General features: G+C 38.6%; 1 protein-coding gene across 1 annotated transcript; it reads right to left on the bottom strand.

The window, feature by feature from the left end:
* Nucleotides 1-8,690: 8,690 nt before the first annotated feature.
* Nucleotides 8,691-9,776, bottom strand: LOC130469904 (uncharacterized). The gene has a single exon (XM_056839424.1). The coding sequence runs from the start codon at nt 9,774-9,776 to the stop codon at nt 8,691-8,693; it is 1,086 nt and encodes a 361-aa protein (XP_056695402.1).
* Nucleotides 9,777-14,187: the final 4,411 nt, after the last annotated feature.

The raw sequence follows: 14,187 nt of genomic DNA on the forward strand, positions 1-14,187 counted from the left end.
GTTTCACCCTAAAAATTCCTCTTGACCCTTTTGAGTTGAGTCATTATCGGTGGAGGGAGGATTTGGTCAAGTTTATGGAATGGGATTGTCATGCTAAGATGTCGGGTAGCCTAATCTTGTTTTCCGGCGCCTTCGCGGCGTCTCGAGACGCTATTCTCAAGGGTGGATATGATCTAGAGATTTGACGTGGTATGCTCGGTTGAAGGGGAATTGGTTAGTGCTTGCCCTTATTTCTCTTTGCTTGGCACTTGAATCTTTCACTCGACTTAGGACATTGGTTAGCGTGCATTTGCCTATTTAGTTAGTAATATTTGCATTATTTTGTGCTCATTCCATAATAGAGGCCCTTATCTTGAGTTTTGTAGTTTCATTTTTCGTTTTCTTTCTTTTCTATTTTCTTTTACTTTCTTTCTTTTCCTTTTCTTTCTTTTCAATTTCTTTCTTTTTCTTGGTTTGTTTTTCATTTTAGGTCTTGCCTTGATTCAATGTTTGGAAGAGTTATGGGTGTTTCTCCTTGGAAACCCTTGCGAGATCCCACTCGCTCTCATGAGCGATTGTGGGGTTCAAAGAGCTTGTTGCATGCGCTTAAATCCAACTGTGATTCCTACGAAAGTGAGTTAGTGTGCATTCTTGTAGTTCTTATTTTCGTAATTTTGATTTTGAATAATTAAGCTCATCCTCCTCCCCGTTTCTCATTCTAGCTTTGTTGCTTGAGGACAAGGAAAGAGTTAGCTTGGGGGAGTTTGATGAGCGACATTTATGTCGCTCTTAGCTTAGGATTTTAGTTAATTTTATTAGCATTCTATTATTATTTTTGCTTAGTTTTATCGTTTTTAGTTCGTTTATTGCATTTTTGCATTTATCGTAACATTCTCTCGTCTTGCGTATATTTTAGTCATTTTTGCTCTAAATATGTCTTTTGTGAGCATTCTAATCACGTAAGAGTCATTCTGAGTATTAGCGTGTTAATATTGCGTCATTATGCTTGTCGACGAGTTATATGTTTTACGATTTGAAAAAATGTTAAACGGATTAATATTTTGATTTACGATTTTAATAATATGCTCTACGATTTTATTGAATGTGGTAGGCAAGGCAACTAGCTTGCATACGATGCCCACAACGCTGCAACAAAATGAGCAGCCACAAGTGCATGCAAGAGCCAAGGCAAAGCAGCCCCAGCAGCACTCATGCAAGCAGAAGAGCAGCGCGCAGCAAGAGCTACAGCCGTGCGAGCGCACAACCTTTCCCGTGCTGGCGCACACTGCTGTGCGAGCGCACATCCCATCCTGTGCGGGCGCACGAAATGCCAAAAACGTATCAGGAACTCCGCAGTTTCTTGTGCGGTCGCACGTCACATCTGCGCGGTCGCACTGTTCTCTTAGGCTTTCATTAGGCTTTCATTACGTAATTTTCATTTCTCAACATTTGTAATGAGGCTTTCATTAGGCTTTCATTACGTAATTTTCATTTCTCTTAGGCTTAGCTTAGAATTCTCTCTCTAGAATTAGTTTAGGGTTTAGATTAGAGATTAGGATTAAGGATTCTTAGCCTCAAATTTTTGATTCTAAATTCAATTCAATCATCATTTTCAGATTTCTTTTCTCTTTCCCTTGAGTTTTGTTCTTCATTTGTTCTTCAAAGTTTGATGCAAATTCTTCAATTCAAGGTATAATTCTTCATTTCTTTTTTGATTTGCTCTTTAATTCTTTAATTGCTTCATTAATTTTGTTTATGCTTTGATTTCATGCTTGAATTCTAGAATTAGTTTCATGCTTTGAATTTTATTGATTTTCCCCCAATTTTTGTGGTTTGAATTTTCTGATTTTTGTTGATTCAATTAGCTTCATTAATTCAATTAGTTTCATGATTAGGATTAATGTTAGTTTAATGTTGATGTTAATCATGCTAATTGAGTAGTTTAGTCTAGAGGTTAGGGATGAAGCCTTGGCATTGAATTTGGGGAATTTTAGAGAAAATTCATGATTGATGTTGTGATTCAATGTGATTTAGTAATAGGATTTCCTTGACCAATTGAGTAGTAGTGGCGAATGCTAATTGATTGGATTAGATTGGAATGTATGATTAGGTTTGGCAAGACATTGTGAGCCTAATTTGTGCAAGTGAATGATAGTTCCTATTATATGCAAGCTTATCTAGTTTAGGATTAGGCGAAAGCTCTTCCATAGGCTAGGTTTCTTCGCGTGCTCCATCCGAGAGGTGGCGAGCACGTCATTTGGTTTCATTCCCCTATGTGCTATATCGTTGCATATTCATGAATGTCTAGACCTTGTTATTTCTTTGATTCGATTTCCATAGCCGATTCCCGAATCCTCTAGAATTTCTTCATTTGTTTGCATTTCTAGCTTCCTTTAGATTAGTTCAAAAACTCAAATTCCATTCGAACTAGCTTGTGAACGCATAGATTGAATAGTCAAACATATCCATTCCTATGGGACGATCCCTATACTTGCCGCTATAGTCCATATAGCCGGTTAGTTAGGTGTTTTATAAATTTTGTTTGGTGAGGTGTTGTTCTATTCAACGACGGAAAAACACCCCATCATATTGCTACAAAAGACAAAAGGTAAATAGATCACTTTTGTTTCTGGTTCTCATCTTTGATGATATGGAAGCTTATTCCTCTTCACGCTAATAATGATATGGAACCTTGTTCTTGTGGAGAAATGTTGTAACTGTACCATAATGGTTTGCAGCAGGAGCTTGTATATTGGTGAATCTTTTTAGCTTACTACTTCGAAATGTTCCTGAACTGCATTCAGACTTTTTATTTTCTCTTTTCTCAACTCTCATTCATCTCTAGTTGTGAAATTACTGAATTTAATAACCAAATGTTGCATGCTGAAATGCAAGTTTACCTAGCATTATGCGGTATTAGAGTTTGGTTTCAACTATTCAACAGTTAGCTTCTCCAAACTAATTCCTGCATGTTTGGAGTAAACTTCATGTACTTCCTTGAATGGTAAAGTGGGTAAAAAGCCTGATAGTACAATTGTTGCTTCCGTTCCAAGGGAAAGTGTTGGTTGCAGTCTTGCTGCCTTTTTAAGTGTAGTTGTTGCTTCTGGTTGTAGTTGAGTCCTTGTGTTGCTGGTTGTGTTTTTGTAAGGGAAGCAGGCTGAGTATTTTGTGTTGCATGTTGAAAATTAAGTAGGAGATTATAACTTTGACAATTGGCCTTAATTAGAGCCACCCGTGTATGATACTAATTGAGGCGGTTATATATGTTGTAGGAGGAAATTCAGAAAACAATGGAAGAAGAATGATATTGAACCTTGATCTTGTGGAGAAATGTTGTAACTGTACCATAATGGTTTGCAGCAGGAGCTTGTATATTGGTGAAACTTTTTAGCTTACTACTTCGAAATGTTCCTGAACTGCATTCAGACTTTTTCTTTTCTCTTTTCTCAACTCTCATTCATCTCTAGTTGTGAAATTACTGAATGTAATAACCAAATTTTGCATGCTGAAATGCAAGCTTACCCAGCATTAAGCGGTATTAGAGTTTGGTTTCCACTATTCTACAGTTAGCTTCTCCAAACAAATACCTGCATGTTTGGAGTAAACTTCATGTACTTCCTTGAATGGTAAAGTGGGAAAAAAGCCTGATAGTTCAGTTGTTGCTTCTGTTCCAAGGGAAAATGTTGGTTGCAGTCTTGCTGCCTTTTTAAGTGTAGTTGTTGCTTCTAGTTGTAGTTGATTCCTTGTGTTGCTGGTTGTGTTTTTGTAAGGGAAGCAGGCTGAGTATTTTGTGTTGCAACTTGAAACTTAAGTAGGAGATCAGAACTTTGACAATTGGCCTTAATTAGAGCCACCGTGTATGATACTAATTGAGATAGTTATATACGTTGTAGGAGGAAATTCATAAAACAATGGAAGAAGAACCAACACTTTCCCACGTGTAGGTACTTTTTCTTTATTTATATCTTTTTCAGTTTTATTTTTACTTTCCCATGCCATGATATTTAACTTTGTTGCTTCTTTATATAGGTAGCACAAAAGGTGTTTAAGCCGAAGTCTCGTGATCGGGTTTTTGGTTTTGGAGGAGGAATAACACTTAAAGAAATATTATGACTACAACCTAGGAGGGTGGAATTTCAATCTAAGTTGACCAAGGCAAACAAACAAAATCATGTTCTTACCAATCACGTGGATACGGTACAAGAAGAAAACAATGCACTTAAGAGTTGATGAGTTCAGTTGAAGATGAGCTTAATGAGCAAAAAGAAATTAAAGAAGTGTTCTTGCAATGCTTTTCAAGAGATGGCACTCCAAGAGAGAACACTTCAAATAGTTATATTTTTATTTTTTCTTTTAGATTAAACAGGAATTACTTATCATTTAGCTTTTTTTGAATTTAAAGACAAGGAGATGTGATTTTTGATTTCGCATAACTTGAAATTCTATTGTCAAAAATCTTTTGAGTAATAAAATTTTCATTTGTTTTAATTTATTTATAGTTATCTATATTGTTTCACAGGGAAAACTTAGGTGCTTCGAAAAGCGCAAATAATATTATTAGGATTGCAATATTAACGACAGGATAATTGGTCATTATTGCCAAAAATAAAAAAATTGAGCGTTGGGAAGGAAATTTTACAAGGGATTTTTTTTTTGTCATTATTGCTTAATTGATCATCGTGAATAAGTATTTAACGACGAATTATTGTTTCGTCGTGAAGAATTCACGACGGATTCTCGGTTCGTTGTTAACAATTAACGACGGATTACCATTTCGTCGTTAACAATTAACGACGAAATTATGATTTCATCGTTAATTGTTAACGACGAACCGATAATCCGTCGTTAAGATAATTCGTCGTTGGTAAACGTTATTTATTAACGACGAACATCGTTGTTAAAGCCAATAACGACGGGGAACCTGTTACAACGAACATCATGACCGTCGTTAAAGGTTTTAATGACGAAAATTGAGGCTTTTAACGACGAAATTGTTGGTCGTTAAATGTCCTTTTTCTAGTAGTGGCGACGATTCCGAATATTCATAAATAGAGTATTTAAGTCACTTAAATACTTGATCCGTTCACGTACTATTTGTGTGACCCTACGGGTTCAGTCAAGAGTAAGTTGTGGATTAATATTATTAATTCCACTTGAACTGAAGCGGCCTCTAGCTAGGGATTCAGCTCACTTGATCGCACTGAATTATTAACTTGCGTAATTAATTAATACTGAACCGCAATTTTTTTTTTTTTTTGGCAAATAATAATGAGCTTTATTTACCAAGTAATCAGAGTGTTAACAAACTCTGAAAACACCAACTGTCCAACAGACACAACCAAACACCTAGCTAACCAACACAAGCTAGCTAATGAGCACAGAGGCTACTACTGACATCTACACTCAACATTAAACATTATGTTGCTAACAACAGTCTTAACTGGATCAACATGATCCCTAAAGACCTTAGCATTTCTTTGCAACCAAATACAATAAACAGACTCAATGAAAGCTATACTATACTTGCAAGCTTGCTTCTGTGTGCTTCTGCTTTTCTTCACAGCAATCTGAACTTCCTCATGCCAAGGCAACACAGTTCTATTCACACCTAAAGAAAGCAGAACCTGCTTCCAAATCTCCTGAGAATAGGAGCAAGAGAAGAAAAGGTGCTCCAAGTTTTCATTTTCCACCTGACACAGACCACAAATACCATCAATATTCAGCTGCCATCTTATCAATCTGTCTTTTGTAGCAAGTCTGTTCTGCACTGCTAGCCACACAATGAAGGTGCTCTTTGGACTAGCATGGCTATTACAAATCAATCTCTTCCATCCCACCTGAGCTCCAACTGGATGAAGAAACTTATACATTTTCTGAATTCTGAATTTACCAGCTTGCACAAACTGATCCACTCCATTTGCCTGCAGAAATACTTCTCTATTATGCCAAATTTTCCTTAATGACCAAGTTAAACCATTAGGAATTGGCATAGTCCAGAAGTCTCTATGCTGAATGTAATAAGCATGAATCCACCTCACCCAAAGCCTATCCTGCTTCAAAGCTAAAGCCCAACAGTGTTTCAAAACTGCTGCTTTATTCCACACAGTTAGATCCTTAAGATTCCACCCTCCACAACTCTTAGGGAAACACAATTGCTCCCAAGAGATAGAAGCTTTCCTAGAATCTGCATCAGCACCAGTCCACAAGAAACATCTACAAATTCTCTGAATCTCCTTCATCACCTTTTTAGGCATAACAAAAATCTGACACCAGTAGAGCTGAATACCAAAAAGTACAGATTTCAACAGTTGCAGCCTACCTGCATAGGAAAGGAACTTAGAAGTCCAGCTCTTGATTCTAGCAACAGTTCTATCAATGAGAGGCTTGCAGTCTTTGAAGGAGAGCTTCCTAGTTGTAAGAGGGACACCCAAGTATCTGAAAGGGAAAGAACCCTTAGGAACCCCAATTGAGCTAACAATACTGGAAGCAACATGATCAGAAACACCTGCCAAATAAACTTCACTTTTGTGCAAATTAGCTTCCAAACCAGAAGCCAAAGAAAACTTGGTAAAAGCATCAAAAAGAGCTTTCACAGCACCCTCATCAGCTCTGGAGAACATCAACAAATCATCAGCAAACATCATATGGGTGAGATCCAACTTTTTGCATCTAGGATGATAAGAGAAGTTAGTATCGTCAGCAAGAGCAGCAAGACACCTTGACAGATATTCCATACCCAAAGCAAACAAATAAGGTGAAATGGGATCACCTTGTCTCAACCCTTTCTTTGCAGGAATTGGTTTAGTGGGACAACCATTAATCAGAATGGAATAAGAAACAGAATAGAGGCACTGCATCACCCAATTCACAAACTTCATAGGGAATCCTAGCTCTGACAGCATGGTTTTCAAGAAAGGCCACTCTAAAGAATCATAGGCTTTTTTCAGATCCACCTTGATCATACACCTAGGAGAAACATGTTTTCTAGAATAGCACTTCACCAACTCACAAGCCAGCAAAATATTATCAGAAATGGACCTACCAGGGATGAAACCAGATTGAGAACAATTTACCACTGTACCAATAACACCTTGCATTCTAGCAGTAAGAATTTTGGAGATAATTTTGTAAACAACTGAGCAGCAAGCAATTGGCCTAAAATCCTTCACACAAGAGGCATTCTGAATCTTAGGAACCAAAGTAACTGAAGTGTTGTTCACTTGCTTTAACATCACCCCAGTTCTGAAAAACTCTCTTACTGCTTCATAAACATCAGCTTTCACAATCTCCCAAGCTTTAAGAAAGAACAAACTATTGAAACTATCAAGCCCAGGGGCTTTATTGATATCAATACCTTTGATAGCTGCATCAATTTCTGCATCTGAAACAGGAACCACCAACATTTCTGCATCAGCAGCAGACAGCTGCTTCCCTTTCCTAACCACTCCAACATCCACACCCATCAATGAGCTAGCTGCAGTACCAATCAACTTCTTATAGAAAGAGCTAACTTCTTCCTGAATTTCCTGAGTAGTGCTAAGCTTCTTCCCAGAATCATCATACAAAATATCAATGCTATTCCTAGCTATCCTCTCCTTCATTGCACTGAAAAAGAATTTAGAGTTAGAATCTCCTACTTGCAACCACTGAATTCTTGCTTTCTGTCTATATGCACTCTCCTGAATATGCAAAAACTTCTTAAGAGTCTCACTACAATCCCTCTCACTTTGTTGCACATTACTATCAGTAGGGCAAGAAGCTAACTGGATCTGAATTTGACCCAAATCAGCCCTTAACCCCTCAATTCTCTCATCAAGCTTAGCAAAATCTTTATGATGTAACTCCTTCAATCCTTGCTTTACTGCTTTCATCTTAGTCCACACCTTGAACATGGCCCCACCCCTTGGACAGGACACCTCCCATCCCTTTTTAACTACATCAAGGAACAGAACATGATCAACCATATAGTTAAAAAATTTAAAGGGTCTACTCCCCCCTCCCATATGAATATTGCAAGACATAACCAGAGGTGAGTGATCAGATATTCCTGGAGGCAAATAATCCACCACAGCATCAACAAACTTAGAATGCCACAAAGCATTAGCAATGGCCCTATCTATTCTGGAACAGATTCTCAAGTTACCTTGCCCCTTATTGCTCCAAGAATAGTAACTCCCACAACTCTTAAGCTCAGCCAACCCTGCAGCATCCATACAACTATCAAAATCCTTAGTTTCCCCTTCTGTAACTGCATTGCCATTTACTCTATCAGCAGCTAATAAAACTGCATTGAAATCCCCCATGACAAGCCAAGGACAATTAACAGAACTACTGAAAGCAGTGATCTCTCTCCACATTGGTCTTCTAGTATCAACAGAGTGCAAACCATACACAGCTGAAAATAAAGCATCAAACAATCCATTCTTAGTAGCAACATGACAGTGAACACAAAATTCAGTTTTTTGGATAAGCTGAACTGACACCAATGCATGCTTCCAACCAATCCATATCCTTCCCCTAGGAGAGTGCTCATAATTCATAATCCACTGCCACCCAACCCCTATTTTCTTCTGGATTTTACAACTATTCTTCTCCTGCACTTTAGTTTCTAACAAAGCTACAACACTAATGTTATTACTAGCTAAAAACTTTTTTTATTTCAACTACTTTAATGGGATCATTCAATCCCCTCACATTCCAGGTACTAATATTCATGGTGGATCAATTGGGAATTCCACTCCATCACTACCAGCAGCCAATTCCTCCCCATTCAAATGGACTTCAGCAAGCCCCACAGTCTGAGCTGGAGTTCTAATATCTCTTCTTCTCCTTGAAACAACTCTCCACCCTTCATCAAGCACTGGAGCAATTGGAGTAAAAGGCTTATCATAAACAGATAACTCTCCATTCTCCCCATCATCCTCTTGTATAGCATCATTAGCAGTCAACTCATCAGTAGTTTGTGGTTCAACATTTGGTTGCACTGCTTTAGGTTTCCACACCTTCACAACCTTCTTTCTCTGAACATCAGCTGGCCTAAATCTTGTGGTATTGACTCTTGTCTGAGTACAGTCATGCCCCACAATCTTACACTTCTGGCAATAAGGTGGTAGCCATTCAAACTCAACCACCTGTTTAACAATGTTACCCATAGGGTCCTGAATCTGCACAGATTTAGGCAAGTCACCAGTTACATCCACCTCAATAAGAATTCGAGCAAATGAAATTCTTTGCTGTTTAGAAGTACATTCATCAGCATATAGAGGATCTCCAAGCAAACTCCCTATTTTGCTCAATGAATCACCCCCCCAACAGCTCAATGGTAAGTTAGGCAACCTAATCCACACTGGTACTACCCTCAATATTTCCTCCTGGAAATTAAAACTTGCTGTCCAAGGTTTAACAATCATAGGTTTGCCAAAGAACATATGAGGACCAGCCACCAGAACTGATTCCTTATCCTTCTTTGACTGGAATCTGATTACAAAATAGCCCTCATCATGGAGGAAAATCTGAGGTTTACCCACTTGGTGCCATTCTTTTGCAATGAATCTCAAAATAGACCCAATCGAAGGTTTTTCCCCAACTACATACATGACAACTGCATTTCCCCATAGATCATTCATTTTTTGTATCTCATGCTTATCAAGTACAGCTATGGGTTTACCATCACAGACTATGGGAGCAATAAAATTCAACGCAAAACCTTTAGAAGGGAGTGAACTACCTTTAAATAGACTCACCCATGGTTTTGGTTCCATATCCAATCGCCTTTGAGCTGGCTGCGCACCATTCATCTCACACTCTGTTTCTGTACGGACATCCTCTGTTTTCTAGGCTGGATCTACACCTGGGTTCTCCTTCATCACACTCTGGCGGTGCATTTCCTTGAGTGCAGCATTAACACTTCTCACCAGGAGGTCCACCCTATCCTTTCCCACCACCATTCGATGGCTATCTTCGTAAAACTCTTCCAGAGCTTCAACCAGCGATGGCGGTCGATTTACATCAGTACGCACTGACCGCGACCAACCAGCCGAGTCCTGGTAAGCTTGAGAGTTGTCTAGACGTTCCATCGACGGCAGCACATGGTCAGAATGAGGCAGCATAACTGGTGTCACCAGACCCGCACTAACCCGAGGTTCATCAGGAATGGGTATTTGTTTTCTGAGTTGGTTCTGGTTCTTAGGCCTCGAAACTTCTTGATGAAGAAGAGAAGAGGCTTCCTCATTCACTTGAGCAATCTCAAGCTTCTGCGTTTTCTTCTTCCTCGCCATTTTCAAGATTGGCGCACGTTAGTAAGAAACCTTAACGTACACCACACCATGAGAGAGAAGAGAGAAGAAGAATTGTTTATGTTTGTTTCTTTTTTGAACCGCATTTATTAGACTTAGCATTGAATGCATACTTGGACCAAGGGCATTATTTCCTTCAATTCCTCCATCAATCGTTTAGCTTGGTCTTGATGGACGCACAACACTTTGATTTTGTTGAGCGTATATTTGTATAACTCTCCTAGGCATAAGTCATACTGAGAAGCCAACAGTAGTAGAGTGCGTTTGACGTGTTTGGTGGGAATTCCCCGTTTGTTTTGTAGCGGAGTATGTCCGTGTACCAAGGTTCTTCTGCCGCTGGTTCAGGTTCATTGTCGATGATGCAATAGTGGGCTAGTTCTTCTCTTCATTCGACTCGGAGGTTCATTCCGTCCATTTCATTCGGGATGTTTAGAATGGAAGCTAGTTAACTAGTGCATCCGCGAATTGATTATCGTCTCGCGGTAAGTATGTGAATTCTACTTCCTCGTATTGCTCGGCTATTTGGTCTAGCTGAGCCTGATACATTGAGAGACATGTGCTTCGCACCTTCCATTTCCTTGATATTTGATTTATGATCAAGGATGAGTCGCCGAAGACTCGAAGATATTTGACTTCAAGGCTTGTTACAGATTCCAGCCCGACTATACAGACCTCGTATTCTGCAGCATTGTTGGTGGCCTCGAAGTCTAGCTTGACGGAAATGGGAACATGCGCACCTTTAGGGATGACGAGGAGTACTCCGACGCCACATCCTTTTTGGTTGGATGCGTCGTCGAATTATATTGTCCAGTAGTCATCCTTTACCATCAGAAGTTCCTCATCTGGGAGGAGGTATGCTTCTGTGGTGGTGTTTTTGTTGGTAGAGAGTTCTGCCAGAAAATTGGCTACTGGTTTTCCTTTGATGGATTTCTCGGGTATAAATTTGAGGTCGAATTCTAAGAAGAGTACCAACAATCGTGATAGGCGACCGCTTAGAGCGGGCTTTTCTAGTATGAATTTCAGTGGATCCAGTTGAGATACGATGTGAACGGTATGTGCTAGCAAGTAATGCCTGAGTTTATTGGATGCCCAGACCAGGGCAAGGAAAGTTTTTTCAAGTTTAGTGTATCGTGTTTCGTATTGGATAAACTTTTAGCTTAAGTAGTAAATGGCTCGTTCATACCCTTCTACGCTCTGTGAGAGCATTGCACCTGCATCCGTGTCAGAAACTGTTAGATACAAGCGTAGAGGAATGCCTAGCGTGAAGGAAATAATGCCCTTGTCCAAGTATGCATTCAATGCAAAGTCTAATAAATGCGGTTCAATATTAATTAATTATTCAAGTTAATAATTCAGTGAGATCAAGCGAGCTGTACGCCTAGCTAGAGGTCGCTTCAGTTCAAGTGGAATTAATAATATTAATCCACAATTTACTCTTGACTGAACCCGTAGGGTCACACAAATAGTACGTGAACGGATCAAGTATTTAAGTGAATTAAATACTCCATTTATGGATATTCGGAATCGACGGATCTCGGTTACAGTGGGAGCTGAAATCGTCAAAAGGCAAATTATGAATACTCCGGAAACGATGATATTACCGGAAACGGAAATATGGATCGTAACGGAAATATAAATATTATCCAAGTCGTAGATGTTGTCGGAAACAGAAACATGGTACGTATCGGAAAATATTATTGGAAATGGAAATATTGTCGGAATCGGAAATATTGTCGGAAACGGAAATATTACCGGAACCGGAAATATTATCGGAATCGGAAATAAATTCCGAAATCAGAAATATTAAATATTTGTTCAAAACAGAAATTAATTCCGGAATCGGAAATATTAAATATTGTTCGAATCGGAAATGAATTCCGGAATCGAAAACGAATCGAAAGCGCAACGTACGAAATAAACATCGGACGAGCTTACTAGACGCAAGGCCCATCACGAAGCTACGCTGGTGCCTAGCAAAGCCCGCGCAAGCGCAGCAAGGGAGCAGCAGCAGCCCGCCAAGTAAGGCAGGCCCAGCCAAGCACGGAGCAAGGCCAGGCCCAGCCGAGCAAGGCAAGGGCAGCAGCAGCAGCGCCCTTGCAATGGGCCGCGTGACTGCCTGCTGGGCCGAGCCGCGTGCACAGCACATTCCTTTGTGGGTTGTGCGTGTGTGTGCGTGTGTTCGGGCAACGTTACGAATCCTTAAACTCTTAGGATTGTCCGATTAACTGTTTTCCTAAATCCACGAGAGTTAGTTGTTTCATTAAACACTTAATTCAAAGGATTAATTTTAATAGAATTCTAATCGAATTAGTAAATTGAATCCTAGTGGAAAACTAAGTCCGATATTTCCTCCCTATAAATAGGTGATACATAATCACAATTTATAACACATCAATCACAAGTATTCATATAGTTTAAGATTAAACTAACTTAATAATTTTCCAATATAATTAAGTTTCGAATAACATAAAACCTTAGACTATATTCTAGTTAATTGAATCTAAAGCGGATCTTAACGTGCTGTGGACTATCTTCAGAGGGACGACACTTGGAGTCCTAAACTTGTTCTTGTTCGGTTTGGGAGCAGCTAGGGAAGGCACGTGTCACAAAATATATGTTTTATATTTTACGTGTATGTATCCAAAATTATTCTAATTGACTATGTGCCAATTAATTTGGATTCCTGGCTTTATGGTTTTTCCGCATGAAATATATGTTTTATATTTGTCGTAACCTAACAGTGGTATCACGAGCCTCTAATTAATTCCATAATAAATTATAGTTAACATGGTTAAATTTTATAAATTTGCAATGAATTAAACGGGTGATTAATTTCGTTGTATGTAATTAATTGCAAATTCGTGCGATTATTTAATTATATGTTCGCAGGATTTTCGTCAGTTTAGTCAATAATGGTCGGAATCGTATAATTTTATAGTGAATTTCGCATGTAAACGACGTTTTAAAATTTTGACTAAAATCAAAGATCACTAGTAGAAAAACATACATTTGAGGCGTCACTTTTATATTCATTTGCGGCGTTTTTGGCGTAGCAGCAAATAGAGTGGCAGCAAATGAATAGGATTGATTTGCGGCGTTAAAAAACGCCTCTAATTAATGATTCATTTGGGGCGTATACGTAGAAAAACGCCTCAAATTAATAGTATTGTTAGGCGGCATTTTGTACCTAAACGCCTCAAACTTTGTAAAATTTCAGGAGTAAAAACGCCGCGAATAAAGTGTAATTTTGTTTTATAAAATAATTTATTTTCTATATTCAATAAGCCAAAAAATGTAGAACCTGTACTCACGCCACATTTATACAATGTACAAAAGTATCATCAACCACCAATAACTTCCAATAAACTTTGATTTTTACATATAATACCACCATCATATGTTTACAAAAATAAACCAACTAAATAGTTTGAAGTCGAACGTAACCATGTCTTTTACACTTCGTACGTTACAATTTTGCACCAAAAATATAATAAGGCAATTATATATGACTTCAATAGCAGGAAACATCCACAAAAAGAGATCGATGAAAGGTTATTTACACACAATGTTCGGTGAAGTATGATTCCCATTTGTCTCGTATTTCATCAATTTGCTCATTGGTGAAACGCTCTCCACTTAGTGACGTGCAAACCTAACAAAATAATCTATATATCATCAAATAAGTTGACACATACAATAAACTTTAAATCATCTAAATGAGTACGAAGAAGTGAAGGAGCTTAGAGAAAAGGGATGTGGTAAAAATGAGTGAACAATAAGTTATCAGGATTAGGAAGTTGTCAGGTCACATGATGATCAACAGAATGCCATACTTCTTCCCATGGTGATTAGGAAGTTGTCAGGATTCTCTTCTATAATGATATTTATATTTAGAGGGAGAGGGGGGGGGTGT

The sequence above is a fragment of the Spinacia oleracea genome, chromosome 3 (genome assembly GCF_020520425.1).
Source record: "Spinacia oleracea cultivar Varoflay chromosome 3, BTI_SOV_V1, whole genome shotgun sequence".
NCBI lineage: Eukaryota > Viridiplantae > Streptophyta > Magnoliopsida > Caryophyllales > Amaranthaceae > Spinacia > Spinacia oleracea.